This window comes from Mustela nivalis (genome assembly GCF_964662115.1).
Source record: "Mustela nivalis genome assembly, chromosome: 4".
Classification (NCBI taxonomy): Eukaryota; Metazoa; Chordata; class Mammalia; order Carnivora; family Mustelidae; genus Mustela; species Mustela nivalis.
Genome location: NC_139023.1, coordinates 66,845,482 through 66,870,382, shown reverse-complemented (window position 1 = coordinate 66,870,382; position 24,901 = coordinate 66,845,482). Strand labels below are relative to the sequence as shown.

Genomic DNA, 24,901 nt, shown 5'->3' with positions numbered 1-24,901 from the left:
TACCAGACACAATAAGCGGGGCTCTCCTTTTCGAAAAGTGCCCCCCTCCTTTTTTGGGGTAAATAAATTACCACAAATCCCCATCAAAGGTGACAGGGTCAGGAGAGGAGCTGCTGACTCTTCTCAGCTCCTGGCCCTCTGTCTTATCCAACAGAGAGCCTCTGGCTGTGGCTGTGTTGGCGGGTGGTGGGGGTTGACCATCCTGTGCCCCCTCCCCCCTGCCAACCTCCACCCCGAGCAGGCTGCAGCCCTGGAGCAGGGAGAACAAGCTGGCCTGAAACATGGCGCGGGGCTTTCTTTAGAAAAGCTATACTTTAATTACTCAGATTGTACAATGAAAACAGGAACCAGAAGACTGGTCTCAATGCTCACAACCGTACAAAAGACAAATACAAAACCTGCACGTAGCGCGTGTGGCCCGGCATCCCCCGCTCTGGGTACGTGGCAGGCCGTCCCCACCCCATTCTCAACTACACTGGGCCTCACTTTGGTCACCTCAACCTTGCGGGGCAGAGAGAGCATCACACTAGCAAGGAAGAGCCCTCCCTCATGGTCCATGGAATTTAAGAAAAAAAAAAAAAAGATAAAAGTCTAACAGGCAGAGCTGTTGCTAAAATTAGGAAGTTATAACTTTTTTGGTTAACTTTAACATTCAAAAATGTAATATTGAATCCAAAAAAGTATCTGAAATCACACAAAAGGTAACCCATATTAAAATTTAAAAAATAAGTCCACAACACCCCCAAGAAATGAACCTAAAAGCTTCCATGGGCTGGGGCTTGGCAGTAGTTGCCGGCCGTCCCTCAGAGCCCCACGATGAAGGTGGGTGTGCAGGGGGCCTCTACGACACATTGGCCATAGGCTTGTACTTCTTGAAGCGTGTCCACTGGCCCGTGGCGTAGTTCATCTCGAACACGGTGTCCACCAGCATTGTGGTGCTCCCCTGGCCGTCTGACTTGGGCAGGTCCTCCGTGTGCTCGCTCAGCTTGATCTGGATCACATCGCCCTGCTCCTGGCATGGGTTCTCTGTGGAGGGCAGGGGCTGCTGGGCAGGGTGGGGGGGCACGGGGCGGGGGGAGAGGGAGTCCACCCTCCCACCACAGTGCCCTCGTCCCTCCTCCCCCACCCCATGGGGCCAGCCGCGCCCACCCACCTCGGGAGCCAGCCATGAAGCCCAGGATGAGGGCCTTCTCAGGCCGCGTGACTTTGTTGGCTGTTTTGAACATCTCCTGTGCGGCGAACATTTGCTCCCTCTGTGAGCAGGGAGAGAGGGCTGTGGGTCCGTGGGCACTCCCGGCACCCTCACCCGCACCCACACCACCTTCCCAGTGACTCTTGCCCAGCACCTAGAACACACGTACCGTGAGGGACAGGTTCTTTTTGGGCTGCTGCTGGGCAGGGGGCTGGGTCTGTGGGGCCACCATGGCCACTGGAGGTGTCTGGGCGGCTGGGGTGACAGCTGGGGGTGTGGTGGGCGTCAGGGGGGAGGTGGGCGTTGAAGGCGCAGAGGCAGCAGGGCTCGGGCCGCTGTTGTACATGGGGGCCCTCTGCTTGAACTGTGCTGGCAGCGCGGGGCTGGGAGTGCTGGGCTCCTCAGGCGGCCGGCTGGCCTGCAGACCTGCTTCCCGAGAGGACGGTGCTGCGAGCAGAGTGAGGTATGCTGGAGAGCCGGCAGGCAGAGCCAGGGTCCCCCCTCACCTCGGGAAGGGGGTCAGATTCTTTTCCACCTCCCCGGCCCCAACTGCTTGACCCTGCTCACCCTGAGACCTCGGCTCCGGGTCCCCACAGTGGAAGCCAGAGACCCCCACCTTGGAGCCAAAGGTCTCTGGCTTTCCAGACCGGCACGGGGAGATGTACAGGTCCTGGGAAGATAGGCAGGCCGCCGCCTCGGGTCCCAAGAGCCTGCTGGACCCCGTGGCTCTCTCTGGCTACTTGTGCTCCCAGTACACACTCCTGGCAGGCCAAGCCAAGCCCAGCAGAGCAGGAGCTCCAGAGTTGAGGCCATTACTCTGGGTCCACCTTTACTTCTGAAATCCTGGGACCAGGAGAGGACCCCTGGGCCCTGAGGCAGTCAGCCAGGCCTCCCTGACCCCACCCCCAGCAGAAAGCTCCTGCTATGCTATGTGCACAGAGGCCACCACCTGTGTGCCCCCAGCAAGGGTAGAGCAGGTGGGAACTTTGAGTTCATTCCCGGAAACTCATGCTGGCAGGTCAGCACCAGCAACAGCTCGAGGAGGACACAGCATGGATGTTCTGGAAGCCCCATGCCAGCTGCTGTGTCCCATCCGAGTCATAGGGGGGGCACCCCAGTGGGGAGCTCACCTGCTGGGGTCTCAGAGCTGGGGACGTAGGACGAGGCCGGGACTGCGCTGGGTGTGGCAGGAAGGTAGCTTGTGGAGGGCAGCGCAGGCTCGCTGTTCAAAGACCCAAGTTTCTGGAACACAGAGTCTACAGTCGTTCCTGGACTGGCTCCACCGTGAACCTCCACTCCCAACCCTGCGGCAGGACCACGGATTCCACTCTCCTCAAGCCTGGGCTGCCCCCCTGCGGCTTAGGGAGCTTCCCAAACCAGTTGCCTCTGAGGAGAGGTCGTTCGAGGTCTCTTCTTACCAGAAAAGCAAATGATAGAGGGAAGACTCCCTTGTTGTACGAAATGAGAAAACAGCCTCGCAACAGGAAGAAACTAAGCCATTACCCAGAAGCCATCCTGGCCTCGGGGCCTTTCTCCAGCCCCTGCCTGTGGCCCTGAACCCACGAGCTGCACGCGTACAGTCTGTGTGGACGAGACTCCAGGCGGGAGGCTGTGTTTGGCCACTGATCTCCACCATGGCAGGCAGGCCTCACGCCCCACACACAGGCTTAACGGCCAGCGCCTGCCTGCCCTCACACCTGCAAGGCCAGCACTGCCCTCCCCAGCAGGCAGAGGGGAAACCAAGGCACAGCAGTGAGGAGACTCGCTAAGGAGCCCCCCAGAGAGCACACGCAGTGTGCATGCACTCAGCCTTCCTGTGATGCTCACGTCAGGGCCTCTGGCCAGCGCGCCCTCCTGCACCCTCACCCGCACACACATACATTCCACATAGGGCAGGTGGTATGGGGAACCACTGGAACAAAAGGGAGCACACATGGTGGCCGTGGGAGGAGCCAGGGGACAGGTGGGTAGCTGGGGAGGGTGCTGCAGCCCCACCTGTGTGGACACCAGGCCAGCTGCATAATCTGGGGTGGCGTTCTCCACAATGGTCTCCTCCTTGGCTGGCTTTTCTACCACCTCCGCATCTGTCAACAAAGCAGAGTCCTTGCCAGTGTCCCCACCGGCACAGCACCCTGCGAGCCAGCCTAGCAGGCCCTTGGGGTGCAGGCCTAGCATGCGTTTCACACCCAGGCTCTGGGAAAAGAACGCAGGAAGCCCATTTGCGACACGGGTACCAGGTGTGGTCATGGCACCCTGGTTACGGTCAACCTTGGTGAGCTGTACAAGCCGCCAGGGATACGAGGAACTCTGGCCTCTGGGAGAAACCAAAGTGGGACCAGTTGGGAGGCGTGGCCCCAATCCGCCCAGACCCCGCAGGGAGCCCCGTGTCCATACCCAGTGTCTTCCTCCTCCTCTTCGCCTCCCGGCCGGCACCCACCATATCTAGCTCAGAGATGTCGAGCAGCTGCCAAGACAGACAGAAGCCCGCCCTTAATGGCCACTGGAGGGATGCTGGGCCACTCTGGTGAGGCCATGGAGGCCTGTGGGGAAGTGCCCACCTTCACGCCCCTCTCCTTCCGCAGAGGAGTCCTCGAAGGCGGGATGGGGGTCCGGTTCCCGGCAGGGCTGAAGACACTGGGGGTGGTGGGGCTTCGGAAGGGTGCCTGCTTCGGGATGCCTTTGAGTGGGGCTGTGGAGAGGACAGCACCAGTCAGTGGCTGCCTGGGCTGGGGCTGCCCTGCAGGCTGGACTCTGGGGGCTGGCTTATCTCCTATCATCTCCACCCTTTTCTACAAAAACCTGCACACTGTATAGGAGGGAGGTGCTTGGCTGCCTACTTCACCGGCCTGGTGCATTCCTCACTCCCCGCGAGCCTGTCAGATGCTCAGCAGGTGTGACCCCAATTCCCACGGACTGGCTATGTCTCTGAGGGTGGGTGGAGGTGACCCTACAGGGCACCTGCGACCCCAGGCCTTAGGGAGTGAAGGCTTCCCCTCCAGGTACTCAAGCACTCAGGTGTTGAGTCAAAGAGCCAGGCCACAGGAAGTGATGACATCTAGGCATTTCTGCCAAAACCACCAACAGAAACAAAGCTGTCACCCCTCCAGCCATCCGCCCAAACACGCCGAGCCTTTCAACAGCCCAGACAGATGGGACTTTCAGACTAGCTTCCTTCCTGCACCTCTCGGCGATCAGACCTGTTCTCGGCTAGACCCCCAGTGCCCCACCCTCCCCCTGGGTTTGGTCCCCAGTCTATCACAACAAAGTTGCCTGACACACAGTGATGGTGCCTCCCGAACAGGGCCTGTCCCCGTCCCTGGGCATCTGGCGCCTCCCCACTCCTGCCTCCAGATCCACGCCCAGATCTCACACCATGACGCAGGACCAGGGGACACGTGGCCCCCTCCCAGCACCATGAGCAGGACCAGAGAAGCATGCTCGACCTTGAACTGGATGCTGTGTCAAAGGCATAGTGACCATGCCACTGGCCTCAGGATACCTCACTGGAGTGGGGCCTACAGAAGGGGACCCAAGCCCTGAGGCGTCCGTTTGGGCTCCAACAGGTGCACAACATTTTGTGCACAGGAGCACAAAATGCACAGCCATTTTGTTCTCAGGTGACCCAGCTTCCCAGCTGTCCGGTCGGTCCTAGGCTGGGAAAATGGCCATTGTGCCCTCTTGCCCTTTGGGTTTTCTGTCCAGTGCCTTTTGGGAGCCAAGCCCCTGGGCAACTGGTTTTCTCCTCACAACATCTATTCCACTTGCGTGCAGGGCTGTTTCTACCCCAGAGGAGGGAGGTGCAGCCCAAGAACATGCCTTAGGGACACCTGCTACCCTGGGCACTTCATTCTCCACCTGCAGGCCCTCCCCCCACCCCCGCACAGAGCAGCGCTGGGCTTGCTGGAGCAAGCCAGAAGCCAGCATTTCCCTCAAATTCTAGTCTGGCTGCTCTTGGCACGTTCACACGTAACCTTGCAGGTCCTTCTGCAAACAGGAAACCTTAACTCAAGCCTGAGTGCACTCATCTCCTGTGTCCTGTCACCACCATGCCTCAGGGCACCTTCAGGGTCCACACAGATCTCGACACTTAAGTGCCACTGCGACAAGAAGAGAGCATGTCTCTGAGGTCAAGCCCCTTCTGACAAGCAACAGGGGTGCAGCGCCGCCTTACTTGTGGTGTCCATCTTCCGGAGCAGGCCCCGGCCTTTGGCATGGAAGGGCACCCCTGCGCTCCTCTTCAGCTGCTGGGCTGTCTCAGTGGCTGTAAGGAGAGTTGCGTTAGATCAGGCCCGTGCCCTTGACTGCGGAGGCACGATGCCCCCGTGACTCCACCTCCCAAAGAAGTCAGATCTGGAAGAGTTCCTACAAACATAGGGCTTTCTCTTCCTAAGCAAGCATTCCCGCATTCCCCAAGCAGCCCCACCCCACTTCCAATGTCCTGTTTTCTGCTGAGAAAACCCTACTGTCAAGGAAGTAGAGCCAGGGGCAGAAAGACTTGCACTCCCAAGGGCCTGGGAGGGGCCTTCTGTCTCCCCAACAGGTGGAAGGAGGCCCTACGGGTACAGCAGGGCGTCCTCACTGGTAGTCACCGGGTAAGGCATGCTGTTTCTCCTCACAGATGCGTGAACACGAGGAAGGAAACGAGACTTTCCTGAGATGGCTTGGCGGGGAAGGGGAAGGTGAAATGCGAGGCCAGGGCCAGTGGTGGGTGTGGGTCGTGGGGGAGCACTGGGGCCTGAACCCTTGCCACGCCCTGCTGGCTCTGTGAGGCCACAGAGTAGCCCTGGACCCAGGACATCGGGTTCTTGGCAGTTGGGGCATTTATGTACATGGTTAATACCAAGTCCCTGACTGCTCAGAAGAAAAGTGAACTGAAATCTGTTTTGCAATTTGGCTGAAAGAATCCATTTTCTTGCCTTTTTTTCTGGCAAATATCATCAACACACATTTTATACGCTGCTAGTTGAGGAAACATTAAGTAAAATGGCCAAACATCTCTAAGGCCAAAGGGGCATCACCTGCAACTCCAGAAATGAGGGAGGCCCAGCCTTTCCAAAGGCCCTCATGAGGCCACCTTTCCCGCTGCCCATGTGGCGCGGTTTGTAGGTTTCATTTTGTAACAAAGACTACAGACGCTTTAACCCAAAAATCCCCAAGTTTCTAAAGCAGACTTTAGAACACAGTTTAGCAGAGCAATAAATAAATTTCCTAAAAAAACACTAAACGCTGCACTTTGCGTGGGCAGCCATCTTGCACAGTTTGGGCGTCGTCGGGCCTGGAGGAGCTCCAGCAAGCAAGCCCTGAGGAGGACACTGTGTGAACCGAGCCAGTGGGTCCCTCCAAGGGCGGGGGCACTCACATTTCTGCAGCAGCTCTGCCCTCAGCGTGGCGCTCTTCGGCTTCCTCTTCAACTGGAAATGTTTCACCGGGGGCGTGAGAGGCCCGGCGAGGGTGGTCAGGGCGCTTTTGTTCAGGTACCGGCACTCCAGGGGCAGCATGGCGGACGCCTCACACTCGTTCACTGCTCGTTCCAGAACCAACATGACGTATTAGCAGCCGCATCCCCTCCCACGTGCCACAGCTGGCACACGGCTCACGTGAAAATGTGAACCCACGTGCAGTCTCCTGTTTATGGTCCTGGATCTTCCGCTTGCTTTTCAAAACAGAAAACAAGGGCACGGATTCCCCGGAGGCTCCACCCCACCCCGTCACCCAGCAGTCAAGGCCGCCAGTGCAAGTAGGGGTCAGATGCATGGCCCAACTGGCCCGGCCCAGCCTGGCCCTACCTGCCCCTCAGCAGCACGACCATTTCTGGAGGGTGCTGTGAGCGTCCCGAGGGCACTGGAAGTACCAGGACACACCCCTAGCAGTAGGAAGGGAAAGTGTGCTATGGTCCCAGCCAGCAGCCTCCCCCGCCCCTGCTGAAGCTGGGCCCTCAGAAGCAGCACCCAGGCAGCTACTGGCTCTGGGTGCTCACCCAGCAGTCAGAGCTCAGGAGAAACCCTGGGGGAAGGAGCCTGAACCCACTCTTCCTGCACACCCATCCCCTCATGGTACTCCCTGTAGGACCAGGCCCCCCAGGGGCCAAGGAGCACCCCCCACCAGGAGCTGAAGACACAGGAGCCCTTCCCACCCAGAGAAGTCACCAAGTAGACACGGACCTCCCCTGCACCCTGGGCAAGCTAAGCACTGGGACAGAGACCTGTGGGGCTGGCTTCCTGGTGCTCCTGCAGCATCCATGGGGTGTGTGGGCCATTGAAATCAAAACTGACAGAGCGGTCATTTTGGAGGGGAGAGGGGGTGTTGGGCCCACCTGCAGGGGGCGGGCCGGCCACTGGCTTTGCAGTAGCACGAGTCCCATCTCTAAGGGCACACCATATCCAGCTCTCTCAAGGAGAGGAACCAGGGGAGGACCAGCCTGCCACTTCCACTACAGTCCTGACCATTGGCCAGTATTTCCTAAATGGTTTCCACTCCCGTTGAGAACAAGTGAACTGGTAATATCTTCACCTCATGTTTCTGAGCATCTACTCTGTGCCAGGGAATGATCTAGGCTCTGGAGTTGCGACCTGAAGGGGCAGAGCCCATGGCCTTAAGGAGCTGAGCAGGGAGAGAACGCGCGTGACCATGAAAGTGGTCATGGATCTCAGATACGGCAAGCATGGTGAGCAGCAGCCTGCAGACTGCCCCACGCTTGTTTCGCAAAGACTCTGTCCTGGTACGAAGCTGGGGGCCAGCATCTAGGGCGGACCATGTACATGGTAGGCAAGCACACAATGCAACACTCCAGATGCCGAATTCACTTCAGCAAAGAGGTTTAAAGGAAGACCTGTCTCCCTGTCTCCCAGCAGAAAACACACACACACACACACATACCCTTTTCTCTAAGTTCTCCTAAAATGTCTTGAACGTTGGGATTCTGCTCTTCGAGGTCAAGGTTAAGCGAGCCTGTGTCGGGAAAGGACTTCAGGATGTCAGCTACCATGAGAACCCAGGGGTCCGAGTCCAGGGTAGCCAGCTGGATAATCTCTGCCAGGGCACCCCTCATCTGCCGAGAAAGGAGAGACGGTAGTCCTGAGGGGGGTCCCCCAAGAGATGCCACCCCTGCCCGCCCCTCCCGGGACTCCCCCACCCCCGCAACTGACACGTGCCAGTGCCCTTGCTCAGGACTTCAGGACGGAGCTGGGCAGAAGCCAGTGTGCATGCACCTTTGTTTTTAAACAGAGGGGCCTTGCTTGCACCCTGCTGTAGCTTCTGTGGGCATAAAACAGTGTCCACACTCTATAGCAATGGCCTCCACACTCGTCCCGTCCTTGCGGGGGCCTGTGGGCTCGCCCTCCTCTGTGCCCTCCACCCCACGGCCCTCCCCCTGACCCGGGCAGCCACTGCCTCTGCCAGGGCACGATGCCCGCCTGCACTGCTGCCCGTGCACTGGGCCCTGGGGCGGCTGCCTCTCCCCGCAGCCTCCGAGGTGGCTCCCAGTGGCATCCAGGCTCCTCAGCTGCCCGCAGAGCAGGAGAATGGAATGCTGTCCAAAGACAAGCACGTGCCTCCCTTGAGCACACATTACCCAGAACCTCCACCAGGCCACCAACACCCCTGCTTAGGAGACCTGCTGGTGGGGCACCATGGTGATGGGGAGACCAGCCCCCAGTCCCGATAGAGCAGTATGGACGCAGGCAGCCTCGCTATGCTCAGCAGGCCGAGGACCCAAGAAGGGGCAGAAGGCAGCATGGGGCTCCTGCTGCCTGGCTCCCACCCCTGCATTTGTGCTGGCCCCTGGAATGGCCAGGGCGGAGGCCCTGATGGAGCTCCTTTCCATCCCTCAGACGTGAGACTCATTGAGACTTGACACTCCTGGCCTGATGGAGTCCCCTAACCCAAACATGCCTTCGGTCCCACCCACCAGGGCAGAAGCCTCCTGGCCCCCTCACCCAGGTCAAAGCTCCTAGGTGTTCGATTCTGACACTGGGCGCCCCCTGTCAACCACACACAGGACTGGGCACCAGCAAAGGGGTTCTAAAAGACCATCTCTTGAAAGATGCAGAAATATGTTCTTTTCATGGCAAAAACTGTAAACATTTATTTTTTAACATTTGTGGTGGGGGGCTTTTTGTTAGAGATAATGGCCCCATCCACCACCTTCCCTCTTTTCTTTAGCATAAGAACATCTCAGGCAACTGAAGTTATATATAAGACAATCACTCCTATCTAAACGTGTCTGCAATGGCTCAGTAAGATGGTGGGCTCCCCCATCAGTGATCAGCCCCAAAGCACTGAGAACAGGAAACACACTGTGTGAGCGAAGTCCTGAGCACCCACACTCGCAGATGACAACGCCAGGAGGGGAGAGGCCACAAAGGTGATGTCCACACCTCACAGGGAGACCAGGATCAAAAACATGGGAGACGGTCAACGTTGGCCCAAAGGCCAGAAGACTGGAGCCCTCTGGACACACAGCTGGGCCTGTGGCCCCGGAAGCCAGGCTGGCGCTTCCTCAAGGAGACGAGCCTGGAGACCAGCCAGCTACGGCAGATTGCGTGGGGGAGCGGAAAGAACAAGGCCACCACATGCGTCTCAATATGGAAGGCTCGACGCTCCCTGGTGGTTTAGTGGTTAGGATTCGGCGCTCTCAATATGGAAGCCTCCCAAAACGAGATGCACAGCAAGACTTGACCCCTCTAATAATCTACCCTTCCTAGAGACCCCAAGTCTCTCCGGAGAGCTAAGTGAGGTGGGGCTTCAGGGACAGACACAAGCAAAAGAAGACCTGGTCTCAAAGTGCTCTCAAGTGAGCACGAGATGAACAGAGAACCCATGAAAAGCCTAGGTGTTCATGAAAGCCTAGTGTTCTCAGCTGTACTCCTCCAAAAAGATATGCCAGAACCTCATAACAAGACTGTGTTCAGAAATAGGGCCTTTCCAGGTGGTCCAGTTACAATGAAGCTGTTGGGATAGGTCCTATCCACCATGACCAGTGTCCTTACCAAGAAGGGAAATCTGGACACAGAACCAGACACTCATGGAAGAAAGACAAGGTGAGCAGTGCCCCCACCAGCTGCCAAACACCAGTGGAAGCCACAGCAGGTTAGAAGAGACCACCCAGAGCCTTGTGACAGAGTGTTTCGGTTGTCCTAGGCTACTTTGTGATACTCTGTTCCAGCAGCCCCAGCAAACTAGTACAACAACCAGGAGACCAAATGGATGGGATTTAAAAAAAAAAATTTTTTTTTAAAGATTTTTATTTATTTGGCAGAGAGGCAGAGAGGTAGGCGGGGGGATGGGGTGGGAAGCAGGCTCCCTGCTGAGCAGAGAGCCCAATGAGGGGCTTGATCCCAGGACCCTGAGATCATGACCTGAGCTGAAAACAGAGGCTTAACCCACTGGGCCACCCCGGTGCCCCAAGATTTTTTTGTTGTTGTTATTTTTAAGATTTTATTTATTTATTTGAGAGAGAGAGAGCATGAGAAGTGGGAGGGTCAGAGGGAGAAGCAGACTTCCTGCTAAGCAGGGAGCCCAATGAGGGACTCGATCCCGGGACTCCTGGATCTTGACCTGAACCAAAGGCAGTCACTTAACCTATTGAGCCACCCAGGCGTCCCAATATATATATTTTTTAATTTTATTTATTTATTTGACGGACAGAGATCACAAGTAGACAGAGAAGCAGGCAGAGAGAGGGGGAACCAGGCTACCCGCTGAGCAGAGAGCCTGATGCAGGGCTTGATCCCAAGATCCTGGGATCTCGACCCAAGCTGAAGACAGAGGCTTTAATCCACTGAACCACCCAGGTGCCCCCAAATGGATGAGATTTTATAAAAATGTTTAAAAAAAGGGGCGCCTGGGTGGCTCAGTGGATTAAGCCCCTGCCTTCGGCTCAGGTCATGATCTCAGGGTCCTGGGATCGGGTCCCGCATCGAGCTCTCTGCTCAGCGGGGAGCTTGCTTCCCTCTCTCTCTCTCTCTCTGGCTGCCTCTCTGTCTACTTGTGATTTCTCTCTGTCAAATAAATAAATTAAAAAAAAAGTTTAAAAAAAGAAAGAAAAAAGAAAAAAGGCAGGGAGGTTAAAACCAGAAAGACTACTGTTACAACCTGAGTGTGTGTCCCCCTCAATCTAGAAGCTAAGACTCTAACCCCCATGAGGTGGGAGTGGGAGGTGAAAAGGTCCTGAGGGCAGGACGTCCACAGCGGAGGTGGTGCCCACGGAGAAGAGGGATCCTGTGAGCACACAGACACGAGACACTTAATCAGCCAGCACCTAAACTTTGCACTTCCCAGCATCTGAATTCTAAGAAAATAAATGTCTGCTGTTTAAACCATCCAGCTGACAATATTTTATAACAGCAGTCTAGGACACTTTTAGATTAAAATCTTCGACAAGAACCCTCCCTTCAGCCACATTCTCATGGTAGGCTTTCACGGGGCTTCTGCGGGGAAACAGATGCCTGATGAAGGAGCTTCCAGTTCTTGCCAAGAGGGCAACCTGGCACGGGCTACTGGAACATCGCATGCCCTCACGCATGCGTGTGCACATTTGTACACACGTGCGTGTGTGCACACACACCCCTCCCCCAATCTACGAGAAAGAGTTGGCCTGCATTTAAGCGCATGGCTGGGGACAGACCCTAGACTCAGAGGAAAACAAAACTGGCTTCCAATCTCACAGCATGTCTGAAGGTGCACTTCTGATGCATGACGGACCCATCAGTGATTGGGAGGGCTACAAAGTGAAAAGAAATCAAAGAGGCACATCTAATGACTTCTTAAAACTTCAAAAGCACAAACCATAAATCAAAAATTTATTACTGTGTGTTAAAATGAAAGATGTCTGTTCAGCAAAGGGCAAATGAAAAAGTTGACAGACAGGTAACAGAATGGCAGATGTAATCTGTGGTGTTTGTTCAAAACCAGCAGTGTTTACCATCCCAAATACAGAGTCCCTCCAAATCAACAAGATGGCAACCCCAATGGAAACAGAGACAGATACTATTTTAAGATTTTGTTTATTTATTTGACAGAGAGAGAGAGAGAACACAAGCCAGGGGGCAGTATGCAGAGAGGGAAACAGGCTCCCCACTGAGCAGAGAGCCCAAAGTGGGGCTCAATCCCAGGACCCTGGGATCATGACTTGAGCCAAAGGCAGACGCTTCACTGACTGAGCCACCCAGATGACCCAAAGGCATTTGCTATTAACAGGCAATGGACAAGGCAGAAATTTGAGAAGGCAGTGAACACAGGGACGGCTGCCTCAAATGAACACAAGGCAGCACTTTTCAAACATCTGATCCACAAAAACAGAAAAGTGGAGGGAAGGAGAAAAAAGAGGGGGAAGGAAGTGTCATCAGGCACTGCAGGTGGGGGTGTGGACAAGACAATCTCACCACTGAAGCAAATATGTCCTATGACCCAACATGTCCACCCCTGGGCACAGATTCCACAGAAATCCTCGCAGTGGCCCGCGGGGAAGGAGTGGCACTGCTAGTCATACCCAGCCTGGAGGCAGCTGTCACCCTGAGCTGGAGGGGGCTGTGCACAGGGACACCAAGCATGGGGGCCCAGCGGGCTGAGTCTGCCCAGCTGGCTGAGTCTGCCCAGCTCTCTGTGAAGGACCTGACAGTGACCACTTCAGGGCTTGTGGGCCACGTCAAAAAAACAAAAACAAAAACAAAACCCCCAAAGAACCAGAATGACACAACTTTGAGCAACCCTTTTACTAACATGCAAGCGTTCTTAGCTCACGCACCTTACGAACAGGTCACGGCCAGTTTGCCAACTCCTGGAGGAGATGAAGAGCAACATGGATGAATCTTAAAAATAATGTTTTGTTTAAAAACTCTGACTGAAGTACATAAGACAATATAATTTCTATCAATTAAAAGCAATATGCTCTGAAAGATGGGAACAGGTACTTTACCAAAGATTTGCAATGCGAGACTGACAAAAGACGCTCAGTGTCACTAGTGACTATGGAAACACAAACTAGGAGAGTGCCTTAGAGGACAGACTCTGTCAGATGTAGAAGACAGCAGCTGGAGGGAAGGTGACATGGGACCGCCACCCTGGAGAGCAGCCAGCGGCTTTCTTTAGAAGTGAAACACACGGCGGAGGGTGGGGGTGCCGGGAAAGGTGCGCAGTCGTTTAACCGTCGGTCCAATTCGTGTCAGCTCAGGTGATGATCTCAGGGTTGTGAGATCCAGCCCCGCAGCAGGTTCTGTGCTCAGCGGGGAGTCCCCTTGAGAGTCTCTCTTTCCCTCTCCATGTGCTCTCTTTCAAATAAATAGATAAATCTTAAAAAAAAAAAAGAAAAAAAAAAAAAAAGGAAGTGATACTTACACCTAGCACCAAGCCACCCTCTCCTGCATGTCTCCCTGCGCACGACAGTCCACACAAGGAGAGACCTGTTTTTAAAGCATGTCTACACAGAGGCAGCATACTCAACAAAGAACTACAGGGGCTCCCGGCTGGCTCCGTCGGAGCACGTGGCTCTTGGCTCTTGATCTTGGGATCGGGAGTTCGAGCCCCAGGCTGGATATAGAGATTACTTAAATAAACTTAAGAAAAAAAAAAGTTATGGGGCTCCTGGGTGGCTCAGTGAGTTAAGCCTCTGCCTTCGGCTCAGGTCGTGGTCTCATGGTCCTGGGATCTAGCCCGCATCGGGCTCTCTGCTTGGCAGGGAGCCTGCTTCTCCCTCTCTCTCTGCCTGCTTCTCTGCCTACTTGTGATCTCTGTAAAATAAAGAAGTAAAAAAAAAAAAAAAAAAGTTATGAGCTGGGATACCTGGGTGGCTTAGTCAGTTAAGAGCTGCTGCCTTTAGGTCCTGTCTTGATCCCAGGGTCCTGGGATCGAGTCTCACATGGGGCTCCTTGCTCAACAGGGAGTCTACTTTTTCCTCTGCCTACCACTTCCCCTGCTTGTGTTCATTCCCTCTCTCCTCTCTGCTTCTCCCTCTGTCTCTGCCACCCGCTGCCTGTACATGCACGCTCTCTCTCAAATAAATGACATCTTTTTAAAACAAATAAAGAGAATAGAATGGTTTGTGCCTGCAGACACGTGGGAGCAGGATGTGGGGTAAGAGTGCCACAAGATTTTACTTCTTTATTTGACAGACTCTATAGGAAGGAAAAGGGAGTCAATAAACAGTTTAATGGCAGATGAAGGAAGGGATGGGATGCTAAGTCAGACACTATGCAGACCATAACAAAGAAAGGAAACCACTAGAAGCTATGGAGAGGAGACATATGGGTCAGGAGACAGAGGGGAGTCCCATATGCACCTCCTTGGAGAAGCAGAGAATAAAGGAAAAAAACTAAGGGAAGTAAAGGCAATATGTGAAGGGATAATTACTGAGATTTTCTAGAAAAGATGGAAGATGCCTGTAATTTCAAAAAGCCCACCAAAACATGCCATAGGAAAGTGCAAGACTACAGAGAGACCCAGTGTCCTGGGCCGACGATCTGAGGCCATCAGGGGTAAGGCTACAACCTTGCGAGGGACTCCTGCTCGCTGTGGGGACAGAGCTGCACCCCACAGGCAGAAAAGAAACAAGAGAGGTGCTGGATGGGGGAGGGGGGCACACCATGGCAGCAGAGTTTAGGTTAAATGTCAACGAAGCGGTGAGTCTGTGTGTCACAAAGTCTGTGTCAGAACTGTGACATGGACATGAGTTTAATCCTTGAAAACCACACATGTGAGAGGCGTGGATGTCATGTTCACACACTCCTGTCTGACCCTCTGCCCCCGGCTTGGAAAGTGAGGCTGTTTCTGTGTCCAAGTGACAGATCCTCGGAGTAGAAGTGGAACATTTCATTCTCATGGAGATATTTCCAACATCTCCAGATATTTGGACAGTGGTTTCTCCGGGATGAAGACAGATGCAGTGAGTAAAGGACATACTACGGCAACCTGCCCAGGGGCAGTGCAGCCTTGGGATAAACCGCCTCTGGTCCACCTTGCAGCTGGCCTTATCTTTCTGAGAATCCTGGGGAGGAGTCTGCAGCTTCCCAGTTCCTGAGCACTGGCATTCTTAGGACTGCCCGTGGTCCTCTCAAGAGTTGGTTAATTCTGCATAATAAACAGTACTTCCCAGCCATATCTGCTCTCCCTGGAACTTCCACTGGTGCCAATGTCAATGTCTTAGACCAAAGTGATCGCTGGTTTTATCTAGTACCAGCATTTCTTATTTCCTAATGCCCTTTCAAAAACAGCCCAAACCTCAAGTCACTATTTACATTTTATGACACTTTGCAGTTAGCAAAATACCTCGTGTACATTGTCTCCTGAAACCATTAGCCTCCATTTTCAAGACATCATTCTTTTTCTTTTTTTTTAAATATTTTATTTATTTTACAAGTAGGCAGAGAGGCAGGCAAAGAGAGAGAGAGAGAGAGAAGGAAGCAGGCTACCTGCTGAGCAGAGAGCTCGATGCGGGACTCGATCCCAGGACCCTGAGATCATGACCTGAGCTGAAGGCAGAGGCTTTAACCCACTGAGCCACCCAGGCGCCCTCAAGACATCATTCTTGTTCCCCTAACTGGATAAAAATACTTAGAGAGCAGGAGCCTTAACCAACTTCTGGACCCCTCACAAAATAAACCAAAGCAATGGACCATTCTAATCTCTCTTCCTCCTCCTAGATATTAGCTAAGAACTGTTGTTTACTTAGCTTTTGAGAGGAACAGAAACGTCACAAACAAGTAAACTGGTTTCAGGATTCCATTAAGAAACACAAGCAGCTGCTGTCCAGGATGGCTAATCTGACTGGGCCAGGGGTGCTCAGACATCTGCTCAAATTGGAGTTCTAAGCGTGTCTGGATGAGAAGTTTCTGGATGAGACTAACATTTGAGTTGGTAGACTCAGTAAAACCGACTGCCCTTCCTAATGTGGGTAGGCCTCATTGAGTCCACTGAAGATAGAACTCCAGCTTGACTGAGATGGAACACTGGTCTTTCCCAGTCTTCAGACTTGAAAGGAACACTGGCTCTTCTTGGGTCTCCAGCTTGCTGGCTTTCTGACTAGCACTGTACACCAGCTCTGCGGGTCTCAAGCACGCTGGCAGCAGATCCCAGGACTTCTTTGATTCCATAATCATGTGAGCCAATTCCTTTTAATAAAAGCCAATTCTAAATTTGCATGTACCTACTAACATAGGCTCAAAATACATAAAGCAAAAGCTGATAAAACTGTAAGAAGGAATAGACAAACCTGTATCATAATAGAAATCAACACACCCCCTCTCTAATCAGTAAAACAATTTTTTAAAAATTAGTAAGACTATAGTAGACCTATACAATACAATAAACAAACTGACCTAATAAACGTATTTTGGGTAGTGGACCTCAAAACTAGAGAATAAACATGCTTCTCAAGTTTAATCACAATGTTTATAAAAACTGACTATTTCACCATTAAGCAAATCTTAAATTTCAAACAACTAAAGAAATGTAGACTGTATTCTCTGACAAGCACTCAATACAGCTAGAATTCACTCACAAAAATGTAACTAAAATCTCTCCCTCTCCAATGTACAGAAACTAAGAAACAATTCTAAACCACACAGGATCAGTGAATATATCATAATAGAAATTAGGAAATACTGTGACTTACTAATGAAAATGCTATTTATCAAAACTTGCGGGATATAGCTAATGTCGGGATTAGAAGAAAATGTATGGCTTTACACATATATTTTAGGAAAAAAAAAGCTGAAAAATGAGGCCTGCATCCAACCTAAAAGATTAAAAAAGAACAAAATAAAAAAGAAAGTAGAAGAAAAAAATGAAAGTCCGAAAAAGTAGTGAAACAGGAAACAATACATAACGTGACACAGAATATCAATAAAGCCAAAAGTTGGTACTTTGAAGTCTTAGAAAATTGAAAATATCTGGTTAGATGAATCAAGAAAAAGAAAAATGAGGGAAAAATGAAAAAGGGAAGATTATTGCATATGCTTCTCATATTAAAAAAATAAAGAGATATTAACCACTTTACACTAATAAATTTGAAGTTTTAGTAGAAATGGCTGATCCTTTAAAAAAATATGTAACATTTGACCTTTCCTTAAGAAGACTATAGGGGCACCTGCATGGCTCAGTGGATTAAGACTCTCCCTTCAGCTCAGGTCATGATCTCAGGGTCCTAGGATGGAGCCCCGCATTGGTCTCCCTGCTGAGCAGGGATCTGGCTTCCATCTCTCTCTCTCTGCCTGCCTCTCTGCCTACTTGTGATCTCTCTGTCAAATAAATAAATAAATAAAATATTTTTAAAAAAATAAATAAATAAAGAAGACTATAAAACCCGGGTGGCTCAGTTGTTAAGTGTCTGCCTTCGGTTCAGGTCATGATCCCAGGAAATTGGAGAGCTCCCTCTCCCACTCCTCCTGCTTGTGTTCCCTTTCTTGCTGTCTCTCTCTTTGTCAAATAACTAAATCTTAAAAAAAAAAAAAAAAAGACTATAAAACCAAAAATCAAAACTCAAAAATCCTCCCACAGAGAAAATCCAGGTTCCCCATATGGTTTTATTACTAAATTCTACCAAACATTTAGGAAGTAATAATTTGATTATTAAAATTTCCAAAGAAAAGGAAAACAGAAGATACACTACAATCCCTTGTATAAGGGTAGCATAACTTCATACCCAAAATCTAACAAGACAATATGGAAAAGTAAAATCAGAGGGGCACCTCGGTGGCACAGTCAGTTAAGCACCCTACTCCTGGTTTTGGCTCAGATCATGATCTCACGGTCACAAAATGAACCCCCACAATGGGCTCTGTGCTCTCAGCACAGAGTCCGCTGGAGATTCTCTCTTCCTCTTTGCCCCTCCCGGTCATGCTCTCTCTCTCTCTAAAACAAAGAAATCTTTAAAAAAAAAAAAAAAAAAAAAGTAAAAGTAGAGGTAAATCTCACCTATGAACATAAATACAAAATTCCTACACAAACTATCAAGACAACATAATCCAACAAAATAAAATGGCTACATTGGGGGCACCTAGGTGGCACAGCTTATTGAGGCTCTGATTCTTAGTTTCAGCTCAGGTCATGATCTTGGGGTCTTGGGGTCAAGTCCCACGTTGGGCTCCACACTCAGCACAGAGTTGGCTTCAAACTGTCTCTCCCTCTGCCCCTCCCACCCTCTCTCACAAGTGTGCTCACACACACTCTCTCTCAAGTAAGTATTAAAATAAAATGACTAAATTAAGTTTATACCTCAAGGATGCAAAGTTGGTTTACAATTAATGCTATTCTATAAATATGGGGAATTACGCATCAAGGGATATTTTAACCATTTGTTAAAACTCAAAACCCATTCATGTTCATACTACTAGGATGGCTACATCAAAAAGACAGGATAACAAAGGACGGGAAAGATGGGAGAAACCAGAAAACTCAAACATCGCTGCTGGTATCAGCTGTGAAGAAGCTAAAGCCACCGTGGAAGACAGGTGGCAAGACCTCAAGACAGTAGTAACACAAGCCAAGCTGTTCTTCCCTGAGGCCTATGCCTGAGAACCAAAACCCAGTGTCCACACTGGAAATACAGGTCTATACACACTTCTCGTGAACTTTCACAGCAGCAGTATTCGTAAGAGTCAAAAAGTGTATACAACCCAAATATCTATTAACTGACAAATACTTGAGGAATAAAATGTGGTCTATCAATGCAGTGGAGGATAAGTCAGTTATAAAAAATAAGTAGAAACAGACTACATCAGTGAACCCCAAAAGTATTACACTAAGTCAAAGAAGCCAGTCTCACAAGGACCACATATTGTATGATTCCATTCACACGAAATGTCCAAAATAGATAAATCCTCAGACACAGAAAGCAGATCAGTGGTCACCTCAGGCTGGGGAAGGTGGGGATAGTGGTGGAGGGGGAGACTGCTAATAGCTTATTTGGGGGCTGATGAAAATGCTCTAAAATTGACTAAGATGATGGTTACACAACTCTGAACATATTAAAAGACACATTTCAAATGAGTGAAATTATATCTCAATAGAACTCTTAAGAAAACTCATTCATGATTATAAAAATTCATGATTAAAAAAAAATTTAGGAGGCGGGCACCTGGGTGGCTCAGTCCGTGAAGTGTCTGCCTTCAGCTCAGGTTACAATTCCCTGGTTGTAGGATGGAATCCCAAGTCTGGCTCCCCTCTCTGCAGGGAGTCTGCTTCTCCCTCTACCCAGCCACTCCCTCTGTTCGTGCTCTCTGTGTCAAAGTGTCAAATGAATTAAAAAAAAAAAAATCTAAAAAAAAGAAAAAGATTAAAAAATAATGTATAAAAAAATCTAGAAATAGAAGAGCATTTCCTTAACCAGATAAATCTATCTACCAAAAATAATAGTAAACATAATATTTATCATCAAAATAGTCAAAGTTCTCATTGTGCAATCAGAAAAAAGACAACATATTGGAGGGGTCCTGGTGAGTGCAGTGTAAGGCAAGAAAAAGAAATAAAAAGTAGGGGGCAGGGGCACCTGCACGGCTCAGCTGGTTAAGCAACTGCCTTCAGCTCAGGTCATGATCCTGGAGTCCTGGGATGGAGTCCCACATCAGGCTCCCAGCTCCATGGGGAGTCTGCATCTCCCTCTGATCTTCTCCTGGCTCATGCTGTCTCTCACTGTCTCTCTCTCAAACAAATAAAATCTTTTAAAAATTTTAAAAAATAATAAATAAAAAAAGTAGGGGGCGCGTGGGTGGCTCAGCAGGTTAGGTCTCTGCCTTCCGCTCAGGTCATGATCTCAGGGTCCTGGGATTGAGCCCTGCATCAGGTTCTCTTCTCGGCGGGCAGCCTGCTTCCCCCCACCTCTCTCTGCCAGCCTCTCTGCCTACTTGTGATCTCTCTCTCTCTCTGTCAAATAAATAAATAAAATCTTGGAAAAAAAAATAATGGCAAAGATATTAGTAAGTACACAGAAAAATAGTCAACAGAAAAATTAGTGCAATTAGTAAGCTATTCTACAGATTCATCTAAAAAATTAAATTTGAACAGATACCATTTACAGCATGAAAATGTGAAATATCTAATAATGCATCTAACAGAAAATGGAAGACCTCTATCAAGAAAATCATAAGACTTTATAACAAATATTAAAGGAAAACTAAATAGAGAGGTATGCCCATATTCATAAATTATCAGATACAATATTAAGATGATTTCACCCCAGAATGCAGTATAAATTCAACTCAGTCTAAATGAAAATCCCAACATTATGTATGTGTAACCTGAGAAGTGAAAGTTAAATATATACACAAGTAGAAACAACTCAGAACAGCCAAAGACACTCCTGAAGAATGAAGTGGGGGAGGGGCTGCTGTGAGCTGCCCAGACTTCAGTATACAGTGGCAGCAACAGGACTTAGTGGGTTATCTGCACAGTGACATGAGAGCCTGAAGGAACCCAGCAGAGCCCAGGCACAGACCCAGAGAAGTGACAGCAGTTTCAATAAATGGGGCTGGACTAACTGGACATCCACGTGGAAAAGGAAATTGGACTCCCAGCTTCATACAATTATCAAGGCCAGGCGGCCTGAAGAATGTGAAAGGTGAACAGAGCTGCTCCAACAAGACAGCAGAAATGCCCTCCCATTAGGCCTCAACAAGACAAGCTCAGTCCCGTCATAGAAGGAGGCAAGACTGCCAGCAGCTGGTCCCAGCTGAGAGCATCTGCACCTCCAAAGGTTCTGTGAAAAAACCTGCGTGAGGCTTAAAACTAACAATCGCTATAAAATATATAACTGAAAAAGGACTGCCAACTGACGTTTATATCTATATAGATATATGTGTTTTTTTAATTTTTTTTTTATTTTTTTAAAGATTTTATTTATTTATTTGACAGAGAGAAATCTCAAGTAGTTGGAGAGGCAGGCAGAGAGAGAGAGAGGGAAGCAGGCTCCCTGCTGAGCAGAGAGCCCGATGCGGGGCTCGATCCCAGGACCCTGAGATCATGACCTGAGCCGAAGGCAGCGGCTTAACCCACTGAGCCACCCAGGCGCCCCTGTGTTTGTTTTTAAAAAGAAAAAAAAAAAGAAAAAAAAACTGTCAGAAAAAACCCCCACAAAACATATGAAGAGGTAGCTCACAGAAAAAGAAGATCAGTGAATAAATACATGAAAGGGTGCTCAGCCATATTACTATTAAAGCAGATACAAATCAAAATCAACCAATGTGGATAAAGTACTTAATACTGTACTGCGTATTTGAAAGTTGCTAAGAAAGTAAGTCTTGGGGCACCTGGGTGGCTCAGTCGTTAAATGTCTGCCTTCAGCTCAGGTCATGATCCCAGGGTCCTGGGATTGAGCCTCGAATCAGGTTCCCTGCTCTGCTTGTGCAGGTTCCCCCTGCTTGTGCTCCCTCTCTTGCTGTGTCTCTCTCTGTCAAATAAACAAAAACTCAAAGAAAAAAAAAAGGCAGTAAGTCTTGAAAGTTCTCGTGCCAAGGGAAAAAAATTTCTGCATGTATGGTAGACAGCAGTTTCATAGGCACTGATCATAGGCAATACATGCAAGCCCCATTATCGTTATGTTGCATGCCTGAAGGTAACATAACATTGTATGTTCATTAATTCTCAACTTAAAAAAATGCAGGGGCACCTAGGTGCGACCAACTCTTGGTTTTGCTCCAATCCTGATCTGAGGGTCCTGTGGTGGAGTCCCAAGAGGGGCCTCCTGCTTAGCGGGGAGCCTGTTTCTCCTCTACCCCTTCCCCTCCTCACGTGCTTGCTCCGTAAGAAGTAAGTAAATCTTTTAAAAAGTGGCTCAGTCGTTAACAGTCTGCCTTGGGCTCAGGTCATGATCCCAGGAGGGATGGAGCCCTGCATCAGGCTCCCTCCTTGGTGGGAGGCCTGCTTTTCCGTCTCTCACTCCCCCTGCTTGTGTTCCCTCTCTCGCTGTCTCTTTCTGTCAAATAAATAGATAAAAATCTTTTAAAAAAATAAATAAATCTTAAAATGGTGCAGTTACTCTGAGAAAGAACAAGAGAACCCCACCAAACACCTTCAGGCACCCAGCAGGCGGGCAAGTGTGGGGGAGGGCCCCTTTGGAAAACACCAGGCACAGTGCCGTGATCCCACAACCCCAGACAAGTATGTGCTTACTAACTCCCTAATGCGAGTCCACAAGCCACCGTGTCCCTAGGACAGGACAGGCGGCACCCGGAGCCAAAGCCGCGGCGTGAACGCGCACCTCGGGCACGCGCGCAGCAGGCACCTCCCCGCCAGCCCCGCCAGCCCCGCAGACCCGCACCTGTGCGCCGGCTCCACCCGCAGCCACGAAGGTACAGACCGCAGCCGCGTCCTCCGACAACCGCAGCGGCACCACGTTAGCCGGCGCCAGCTTCGGTGTTTTGAAACCTAGTTCACGTCGCGCGAAAACCGACACAGCGTGCCGTTTCGGAAAAACAAGACCAGTCTCACACCCACGCCCTTGAGCGACGTGGAGCACCCGTACGCGGGAAGAACCCTAAGATTTGTGAACAAGCGCCCTGAACGAGAGGCTGTTCGTGAGATGCCCGGGACAGAACCCGGAGCCCGCCGCCCTCCGCGGCCCGGATCCCGGTTGCGGGGGGACCCCACGTCCTCCGGCGGTTTCCCAAACTCCCCTCCCAGCCGATGGGCTCCAGCTCCTCCCCTCCAGCACCCCCGGGGCCGGGAGGCCGGGGCCTGTGGAGCCGGCGGTCGGGAGACGGGGAGGCGTGAGGGTCGAGGAACGAGGGTCCCGCGGCCCGAATGAGGGTCCGTGGGCAGGGGGCGTGAGGGTCGGGGACGAGGGTCCGTGAGCCAGGGGGGCGTGAGGGTCTGGCACGAGGGTCCCGGGGCGGGAACGAGGGTCCGTGGGCCAGGGGGCGGTGAAGGTCCGTGGGCAGGGGGGCTTGAGAGTCGGGCCTGAGGGTCTCGGGGCGGGAATGAGCGTCCGTGGGCAGGGGGGCGTGAGGGTAGGGGAGGGCGTGAGGGTCGGGGACGAGGGTCTCGGGGCGGGAATGAGGGTCGCGGGGTTCCGGGTGACCGTGAAGGTCCGGGGGAGGGCTGGAAGGGGTAAGAGGGAAAGTCGGAGAGAAGGGGGCAGGGCCCGGGTCTAGGGTCCCTGGAAAGGGCGGCCCCGCGTTCCCACCGCCGTTCGCCTCACCTCGTCCACGGTGCGGCGCGGGAGGTGCAGCGTCCCGAGCAGCAGCTTGAGCTTCACGGCCGAGGAGAGGCCGTGGAAGCAGAGACGGATATTGTCGATGACCGCGGCGGTGAGCAGGGACGCGATGCTGGGCGGCGCCCACAGCTCGTCCGTGGCCCCCAGCTTGTTGTGCAGCCACAGGCCCGTGTCGCTCTCCCGCATGGACGCCATTTTGGGGGGAGAAAGCCGGGCGCCGCCGAGCCGGCATCTTATGAAGACACCTACGCGGCCGCGGCGAGGACCCCCAACATGGCGGCGCCCGCGGGGCGGCCGCGGTGACGTCTCCTGGGGGCGGGGCCTCGGCGAGGCGGTCCGCGGCGGCGCCGAGGAGGGCTCGCGGGTCGCCGTAACGCAGCATGGCGGCGCCCGCGGCCTGCTCTTCGGCGGCCGGGTGAGATGACGTCAGGAGAGGGGCGTCGCGCGCCTGTGGCGGAAGTGCGCGTGGTCGGGGGACGCGGCTTCGAGGCGGAGAGAGCTAGCGGGGTTGGCCCTTGCCGCGAGACGCCCGCCCGGTAGCCCGCGCTGTCTGATCCCGGTGCGGACTAGGCGTCCAATGTGGCCCGGAGGCGGGCTCCCAGCCAGGGTCCCAGGCGCACGGCCCAGGCCTCCTCGCCCCCCCTGCTGAAGGAGCAGCCTGCGCGCTGGCCGTGCCGAATGAAGGTCTCCAAGGGCCACAGGACGCGTAGGACGGTCCGCCGGGGGCTGCCCGGGGTGCTCGCATGCCCTCGGGTGAGGGGTGCCCTGTGCTCGCTGCCGTCCCAAAGGCCTGAGTGGGCTCTGCGGCCCAGAGGGAGTGGGCGGTGTACGGTAGTGAGGATGGTGCGCAGAGGCCGCTGGGCGGCGGGGGCTTGGCTGGACTCCGGTCCCCGGTGCCGCTGTGTTTGCTGGTGCCCGCAGCTGCCCGGGGAGAGGACGGAGTCGCTGTGCGGGCAGCCTGCCAGACTTGGACCTTCCCTTTGCAGATGCCCGGAGTGCGGGAGAATGAGCCCTGTCTTCCCGGCGGAGTGGGGGCGGTTTCCCCATGCCAGGATTCCACTTTGGGAATGATCAAGGAAATCCCAGCACGGAGTCAGGATCCCTTTGCCTGCGGGGGTTACTCTCCGCCGTGGCCAACCCTCTGCTTCCTAATAGGCCCGCCACCTCGCCTGCTTCGGGAGGTCTCCGTGGACCAGGAGGTGCTCTGGTTATGGTCACAAACTGGGAGGAGTGGGTACTGGTCTACCATGGCCTGGCAGGACTGGGGCATCTGTCGGAGAAGGGGAGGTTGCAGGAGGTCGCAGGCTGTGAGCAGGAGCAAGGGCGACCTGCCTAGGGAGCACCTCGGTGCCTCAGGACGGTACCCCCTTCCCAGGTCCTCACCTCCCCGCCCCAACACATACTTGTGCCCCTCCCCCATCGTCTCCAAGAGCGCCAGCGTCCAAATCGCCCCTTCGGACCTACTCCCTTCACACCCATAGGCTCCATCTTTCCAGTTCAAGACCACTATGGGGAGGAAGGGGGGATGCAACTGATAGTTTCATTGATTGTCTAGACTAGACAAGGAAAGT

General features: G+C 52.4%; 1 protein-coding gene across 3 annotated transcripts; it reads right to left on the bottom strand.

The window, feature by feature from the left end:
- Nucleotides 1-293: 293 nt before the first annotated feature.
- Nucleotides 294-23,706, bottom strand: NELFA (negative elongation factor complex member A). 3 transcript variants are annotated; one of them, XR_014310723.1, is made up of 12 exons: nucleotides 23,316-23,618; nucleotides 22,437-22,543; nucleotides 8,069-8,240; nucleotides 6,552-6,713; nucleotides 5,364-5,453; nucleotides 3,751-3,881; nucleotides 3,587-3,656; nucleotides 3,188-3,276; nucleotides 2,323-2,434; nucleotides 1,362-1,862; nucleotides 1,154-1,253; nucleotides 294-1,026 (listed from the first exon to the last, which is right to left on the bottom strand). XR_014310723.1 is itself a non-coding variant. In XM_082727087.1 (12 exons), the coding sequence occupies exons 1-12, from the start codon at nucleotides 23,560-23,562 to the stop codon at nucleotides 842-844; spliced, it is 1,743 nt and encodes a 580-aa protein (XP_082583213.1). In that variant the 5' UTR covers nucleotides 23,563-23,626; the 3' UTR covers nucleotides 294-841. The 3 variants fall into 3 exon arrangements, 2 of the variants coding, with proteins under 2 accessions (XP_082583213.1, XP_082583214.1); XM_082727087.1 differs by having other exon boundaries at nucleotides 1,362-1,639; nucleotides 23,316-23,626; XM_082727088.1 differs by lacking the exon at nucleotides 22,437-22,543 and having other exon boundaries at nucleotides 1,362-1,639; nucleotides 23,316-23,706.
- Nucleotides 23,707-24,901: the final 1,195 nt, after the last annotated feature.